The sequence below is a fragment of the Chanos chanos genome, chromosome 10, assembly GCF_902362185.1.
Source record: "Chanos chanos chromosome 10, fChaCha1.1, whole genome shotgun sequence".
Lineage (NCBI taxonomy): Eukaryota > Metazoa > Chordata > Actinopteri > Gonorynchiformes > Chanidae > Chanos > Chanos chanos.
This window is the reverse complement of record NC_044504.1, coordinates 36,443,982-36,452,192: the sequence shown is the minus strand read 5'-3', so window position 1 is coordinate 36,452,192 and position 8,211 is coordinate 36,443,982. Positions and strand designations below refer to the sequence as shown.

At 39.6% G+C, this 8,211-nt stretch overlaps 1 protein-coding gene across 1 annotated transcript in view; it reads left to right on the top strand.

The window, feature by feature from the left end:
* The first annotated feature begins 2,255 nt into the window (after window positions 1-2,255).
* The window catches only part of abca12 (ATP-binding cassette, sub-family A (ABC1), member 12), a 46,533-nt gene continuing 40,577 nt past the window's right edge, over window positions 2,256-8,211 (top strand). The window contains exons 1-5 of the mRNA XM_030787622.1: window positions 2,256-2,324; window positions 2,531-2,624; window positions 4,827-5,038; window positions 7,272-7,451; window positions 7,724-7,917. Coding sequence (XP_030643482.1) covers window positions 2,256-2,324; window positions 2,531-2,624; window positions 4,827-5,038; window positions 7,272-7,451; window positions 7,724-7,917 — 749 coding nt within the window. The remainder of the gene's footprint in view (window positions 2,325-2,530; window positions 2,625-4,826; window positions 5,039-7,271; window positions 7,452-7,723; window positions 7,918-8,211) is intronic.

The following is an 8,211-nucleotide window of genomic DNA, read 5'->3' as shown; positions in this document are numbered from 1 at the left end:
TTCTCAGAGACCGTTTGCGTTTCACTCAGGTAAAGCCATTTGATAACACATACGACATCCATTCGTTCTGTATTATCATGTGACGAGGTAATGAGCTCTCTACGGGGGGGAAAAAGACTACGGTTAATAACCCCAGTCACGAGAAAAGCCGCTTTGGTGATTGATTCATCATAGAGTTGGAATATTTTCCATGTTACTTTGTTCATTTCGCATTTTATATTTAAAGCATTTTATAAAACCTCACAGTAATAAGAGTGCTTCTCCATTATGTCCTTTATACTGCTGCAGAGTATTTACTCCTCTCTGTTAATGAGGGAGTGTAAAAACGCCTCCGCTCTGACTACGCACGACAGTTCGCTGCTGTTTCTGCTAATATGGGGACGCTCTAGATGGTGTACTCACGGATAAAGTTTGTGCCTTACCAGTTAGTATTGCTTTCCTCTAAAAGATTCCTCCTACCAAGTTCAGTGTGCCATATATCGTTTTACTCTTACCAGTGGAGGAGAACAATTCCTGTGACTCATAGTCACAGGACAAACTGGTCCCGGGAGATTTAATATCTTTTGTTCCATACTTGGGAGGAAACATTCACATGATCTTTCCGTAGAGGCATAATGAAAGTATGTATGCCCAATGAAGTATACAGCTTCAACATTTAAGCAGTTTGAGTTTCCTAAGCGTAATATTAGCTCTGATACAGTAAAACCTTAATGGATCTGTGGCCTCTGAAACGATATTGTACACGGCAGATGTACAAAATTAACAGATATTGTAATATTCCACGCTCATGGACCTGATTAGATTAGAATGTTCACTAGATCCACGTAAACATTAAGCAACTAATGAGGAACAAAGCATCTGACATATAATGGGGATATTCATGTAAATGAATACTGGATATAAATATACACGGCCGTGAAATAACAAAAAAGCGTGGTTTTATAAAACAGTCCCCAAGGCCGAGAAAACCAGCTCACCTGTTCTCAACAAGCATGGGAAAGCTTTCTAGACATGAAAGACTTTCTTAGTCACAGAGAAGCGGCAGGTCTGACTGAAACCAGTGGTTTAACAATGATGGGTAGTTTATTTGCTGTAAACTATGTTATTGCGTGGTTAGCTGATTAATTACTTTCTTGCTTTTAAAAGTCCACTAAAAGCTAATTCATTCCCCTGTGGTAGTTATACAATGTGGACACAGAGATATTAATCAGATATTCATAATGCTGGCTCCAGCGCTTGTGCTTGTATACTGTTAATATAGTCATTATTATTATTATTATTATTATTATTATTATTATTATTATTATTATCATTGTTGTTGTTGGTAGTAGTAGTAATTGTAGGGAAAGTGGTGTTGGTCATAGTAGTATATGATATTAATTTCATATTTATCAGTCACGGGCGCACAGATTCACGCACGTACAGCCTTGCGCGTGATAGGGGAGCACAAAACCAGATAGGCAGGCCTTTGGAGAGGAAAGGTACACGCCCCTAATTTCAGGTATGACAGTGGGCTACCTTATAGGTTAGTGGAGAAGTCTGTTTTGGATTGCGTTGACGGTAGATTAACGCTTGTGATAATTTCTACAAAGTTTTTCATTAGTTTACTTTCTCTTCGAATTGTCATTGTTTCACATGGAGAGCTTATTTTGCTAGGATTTGCCTAGCAAAATGTTTCCGATTTATTCTATCGTTTGTCTCGAATAACGACTGCTTTTCCTCCGAAAGAACAAGGTAAAGTATCTTGTAATTTCTTAATACGATGCAAAAACGCAAACTCCACCGAACGCATATTCTTAAAAGATACACAGAGCTTCAGAATTAGGATCTTATGTAAACCATGAAACTGTTTTTCTCTGGTTTAAGTCTACCAAACGTACGGTGTTGGTGAATTGCTTTGATTTTAAGTTGTACAATGACAATAAAGGTATTCATGTTTGTACCTACACTTTCCAATCTACTACCTTAAATGTTTCATAGTTTTCTTTAATATTAAACGAGTATTGCGTATTGACTATTCTGAATTAAGACAGTACACATTGCTGTAACATAGCCTGATGCCATATCCGTGCCGGTCTCGTATCAGGAGTTGCTTACACAAAATATTCTGCCCCATAAACAAACGGTTTGAATTCGAGTACCACACTCACAGACATACAGCCTCAATGCTCGACTTCAGTATTGAGTATTGCCGTAATTTTAAGTGATGCCTGAATTAATTATAATCTGTCGTTTCAGGTAGCTCTTGTCACCATATGGCTTCATTCTTTCATCAGCTACGGCTTCTCCTATGGAAAAATGGCCTGAGTATCAAAAGGCAGCCAGTGAGTGCAAATTCTGTGTCAACAGCACCTGGTTTTGCTTTACAAAATCTAAATCTATTTGCTAACGTCTCGTTTGAAGCATTCGTTATTCTTTTCATGTTCTGCTTCGTACGTATTTTGAAAAGTTTCACAAGGGAATTTCGTCCTGGGCAGAAGGTGGTATTTGGTGTCCTCATTGGTATTATTTGTTCTCCTAAAACTTTCAGGGCTGGTCTCTGGCGCTTATCATCTGGCCACTGGTAATTTTCATCATCCTCGCCATCACGCGCTCACAGTTCCCCCCAAAGCTCAAAGACACATGTAAGTGCAACCCGCCATTACACAGCACACAGTAAAAATGGATTACAGTCTGTTACACTGTCATTACAGATTATGTGCTTAATAACCATTATAAATATTTCCTCTCACTAAATCACAAAGCTCACTAAAAATGTCAAATCATACAAATATTTATGTACAAAAGTGTGTGTTAAGAACAGCAGAAGATAAAAGCTTGAGCTGTTATTCTTCACTTCATTGTAAAAGTATTAGTGAAAAAAAAAACACAAAACAAAACAAAACAAACAAACAAACAAAAAACAAAACTATAAAGATACTTTTGGCTCTCCCTTGATTGTGTATTCTAATTTATCCAAGAATAGAAGATGGTCTTTGGAATTAACATCACAGCTCTACGGTGGTCACATCAAGAAACCAAGAGTTCATAGACCTCTCTCTGGGACATATAGCACTATTACATTAGCACCAGTAGGCTGTAGTACAATTGCTACACTGTAGCGCACATAAAACAATAAAGATAAACATTCAGAGGGCCCGTTAAGAATTTTCTTTATGGTTTATCTTCATGGTGGAGTACCTAATCCCACCCCAAAAAGTCCTAGACATCCAATCAAAGGAGTGCACTGTGATATTTGATAGGCCAATGTATAATGGAATTTTGGATTAAGATGGCAGTTACAGCGTAGAATTGATTTTCTTTTTCTACAAAAACGAAAGTGCTTTGTTAATTCAAAATAAATACTTTTTTTTTCCTGAATCTTTTACCACACGATCGTCGAGACATAAAAGAGTATCTGCCCTTTTCTCATGAGGTTGAATAGATTTCAATGGATAGCTCTTTTGAGGATTTAGAATGGTGGGACGGGTTATGAGAAACATGATATGAAAGCCTTTTTTCAACATTAAACTCACGGGAATGAACACGAGAACAATTGAAACTTTGTTGTACCAATAGCTGCTTAACCAGCTGACTGATGGTGGTTTAGTCACACCTAACCTACAGTAATGGCAGACCACGGAGCAGTCACTTAGCAGTGCTGTCGTCAGGTTGTCACATCAGAGTTTTGTCTCTGTGCTCAGGTTGAGGGAGAAGATGACGGGGACAAAGTTAAGATGAACGCAGGGTTTTATCCAGGAAACGCATTGTACCTCTAATAGCAGATACAGCATTATTTGGTGTTGATGTCTGCTGTTTCAATTCTTTTGGATGTGTTGTGTTAGCTCTGCTCCTTGATTAGTGGCTAATTACGTGAGAGATATTCGTGGACTATCGAATACATAAATTGCATTATGAAAAAAAAAAAAGAGAAAAAAGAAAGACGATCCGTTCCAGACGTGGTCAAGCTGCGGAAAAGCCTCTTCCTATGGGCTCTGTAGCTTGTAGTCCTTGCGACCTCTGTTCCAGTTGTGGTATTTGCTCAGGGCAGAGATGTATAGGTCTAATGCTATTGAGAAGCAGGCGGCGGTTATGAAATACATTTTTACTTTTGTTATGCTGAATGATGGACAGTTTCAGGAAGTACAAGGACGGTAAAGGTTCAAACTTCTGTGAAGCAGAACCCCCCCCTCCCCTTCCCTTTATGTCCCAGTCGACATCTTGACACAAGACTTTTATGTCAGAATGAAAGGCATTAAAACTCAATGAAATGAAGAAATAAATGGTAATTGTGGATTGGTTGGTTGAGAAATTATTAATGAGATGGATGAGTTCATTTTAAATTAATCGCAATCAAAAGAACTTCGTGATATCACAGGTTATTCAACTGGCTTGATACAGTTTAATCACAGGCCACATTCAATATACAATCTCTCACGTGTCTGGATGAGATTTATCGACTCTTTATCAGCCTTCGGTAATATCTCTGCATGTGAAGATGTTGATATTAGCAGGTGTGACATGAGTGGGCATTTTAATCAGGAAATAAGATTATACAGCTTTTATTTAAGTTCTGCGCTTATAGTTCAGGTATTGTGAAATACCGTTTGCTCGGTAAATATTGCGTACTTGATAAACGTTTGGAAAACTTTTACTAGAGGCCCTTCATAACTTTTTGTTGATTGTATCGCATGACTTTTTTTTTTTTCAGGACTCTTCAAGCCTAAGATATGAGATGGACAAGAACATGTTGATGATTTTTTAGAAATCATGAAAACAATACAATACGAGCACAGATTTCATCAGTCGGTTGAACTAAGTTATTTGTCTCAAACGTAATGTTTCAGGTTATGTGGCGCCACGCAACTTGCCGAGTGCAGGGTTTTTCCCCTTCCTGCAGACCCTCATGTGCAACACTGACAGCACCTGCTCCAACAAGTCCCACCTCGTGGACAGGAACTCTCGCGGACACCAGAGCCGGCACTCCCGTCACCCCAGGGACATACACAGGTACCCGGACACGGACCACCGCTGCCTCAGGGCCATATGGCGCCCATGGGTTACAATGTTCCATTTGCACTGTAGATGTTCTTTTTTTCATCAGCAGCAAGGTGGCAACAAGGCACACTTGACCCTTGGCCACATTCTAGCAAAGTGACGGGACACACCCTGATGTTCTAGCAACATCATGCAGGCGGTTACTGTCCTCGTGGAAAATTACCTGTAGCAACAAAAGCATTTTCAGAGTGCTATTACTAATCACAATGCCAGGAATGCATTTCTCTCCTCGTTTGCCCTCTAGTAACCTCGTTTGCATTCAAAACGAAATGAATTCGTTATAAGTGAAGAGATTCGTCGTCTTTGTCATAGTTGTGAAACGGCTTGGGCTCTGAGTTTAATCATTCCCCTGCCCCTGCCTGTTTGTTAAGCCTGAAGGCTAAAGGCGATTCGTTCCTGAGGAACTGGATTGTGTTGACACTGAAATGATTTTGACTGAATCGGAGCATTCTCAGCTGTAATACAAGGAAGTGGTGTATACAGAAGGTCTAAATCAGCCCAGTGATATTGATACTGGATTTAGAGTAACAGAATAGCTTTTACATCGTATGGTTGCTCCTTTCTAGTCGCTCACTATACAAAAATAAGTATTCAGGACCTTCTCACAGCCAGTGTGTTGAGAATAATTGTGACGTTCTCTGCTCTTTAGCTTCTTAAAGTAAGCAGCGCTGACAAGACAAGAGAAAAGGCTCATATTTCAGCTTTCTGAAATGTGGCACAACAACATTTTTTTTGTGTTCAGCAATGTCATTATCAGTGCTCCCACGCTAAAAAACAACAACAACAACAACAACAAAAAGTCACAAAAAAAACAAAACATTGATCAGTAACATATTTTTAGCAGCTGGGTTTTGTGATACAAAATATCAGATGGATACAAAATGATGGATATCAATGTAGGTAGACAAGATCAGATTTCACCTGCGTTTTTTTTTTTAACCTTTATTTAGATGCAGAGACGTTTGTGAGACTCTTGTTTGGGTTGTTGTCTCTCTCGCTGATCCTTTTGTGTTTATGCTTGTCACAGTGGCTCCCTCTTACCTCATGGCTTACCCGCATTGGCTCATCTTCAGCGAGGGGGACTTGTTCATTCTGTCCTGAAGCGTGACACCTCTGACCAACCAGAACTTCTGGACATGTGGGACAGGATGCTAAGTATGTAGCCTAATTGAGTATACAAAATTCTGCAGAGAACAGGAGAATAACCTTGTGTTAGATCATTAAAGCCCTTCAGGGCTTGGTTTCGCCTTCATTATGTTTATGCTTGGTTTCCCCTATCATGATGTTTATTTATACTTTAAATAAATATGAAAAAAAAAAACGGTTTCATACTCAATATGTTATTTGTTATTTAGATCTCAAAAGAAGTATTCAGTAATTTAAAATATAGTGTAATTGTCATTTGAGCATGATAAACCAAAAAATCTTGGAGCGCTATTTCTTTTTCTTTCATCAGTGAAATCTGTTTACACCACAAACTGTCAAGAGCTGTCAGCGTTCTCATGCTTAACACACACACTACATTTGCTTTACAGATTCCAGCTTTCAAACCATGCCTAACATGACGTCTGTGCTCGATGCTTTTAACAGCAGTGTACTGGCTGATCAGGTGTGTATCTCACTAACTTTTTGTCCCTGTAAACAATGCCACTGACATGTGCTGAAAGGCTGAGAGATTTCCCCATTGTTAATCTTATTTAGGAGGATATTTTAGTCAACTGAGGGATTGCGTTTCATGTCTCTTATGTATTTGTTTGCATTGGGTCTTTTAATGGCTTCCTCTCTATCAAATGCTACAAAGGGTACATTACTGCAGTCTCAGATCAGCCTAAGCACAAGATACTGTGTATAAATAACTTGGATTGTGTGGTATGAGTTAAGAGTGACTGGTACCATGGACAGGATGACGACTACTGTTCTTATTTAAAACTTTGTAATACAGACAGTCAATATTAAACAAATGAAGTACAATAAAGTTCAAGCCTCTAATAAAAGAAGAGCTTAATCTCCATGTTAAGTGCTTGGCAACCAAAGCTTTGTTTAAGCTAGAAGCTTATATTAGATGTTATGAAATAACAGTTCAATGAAGGATCGTTAGTCAACATATGTTTTTCCATGCCAGTCATCCCTGTGATTATTTGACTATGGGTTTTCAAAATTGAGGTGGTAATAAAGGTGTGATGAAATGAAGCCCTGAGTCAATTATAGTTTGCGACACTACCCCTCTTGTGCAGGAGGCCATGACTGCCATACTCAACTCAGTAAACACCTTGAAGAGGTCCTTGTGCAGCTTCACTATGGCTGTCATTGATCTCTCTATGGCCTCTCCCACGGACCCCATCGCCCACGGCCTGATCCAGTTCTGCATGTCTAACGACACAGTGCTGGAAGTTTCTCTGATCACCTTCAACCAGGTGGGGCACTTCTTTTATTTATTTATTTTCCTTTTTTTTTTTTTTTTTTTTGTCCTTCCGCAGATGCCTAGCTGATACACCCTCAAAACCAAATAATTCAAGAATATTTAACAGTCAGACTGGTATTCATGACTCCTATAGCACAGGAAAGTTTAGATATGTTTGTTCTGAAGCAGAGGCATGCGAGGCCTAATGCAATGTCAATAGAGTCAACATCTGTAGGCGTTTATTTTGTGTGGGCACGGGTGAACTTTTATTTTCCTGTTGAACAGGTGCTACAACACCTGCTTCTCAGTGATCCAGCCGATGTTCTGGAGTCCATGGGTATGGCAGTGACGGTGGTGGACCACCTGCAGAAGCAGAACGCAATCTGGGACTTCCTGCTGGGCCTTCCGGACCTCTTCCTGAAATCCACGGATGAGGAGAAGATCATGGCCGGCGCTGAGAGATTGGTGAACCTGAAGAGGTGGGATCAAAAGAGGTTTTTTTTTTAAGAGAGACGTGAGAACAGTTATTGGTTCAAAGTCAGGCTAGAGACATGTGGGCGATGACAGCTCATTTGTGCCTGCATATGTTGCTGAGTTAATATTTCTGTGTGTGTGTGTGCACGTGTGTGTGTGTACGCGTGCATGACTGTGTTGATGAGACAGAGTTTTGGTGAGACAGAGTTTCGGTGTGTGTGTGTGTGTTGGTGGATATGTTTCCAAACGAAAATGGGAACATGTGAACATGTGGGTCCTGTATTTTAGCCATAAGCCTA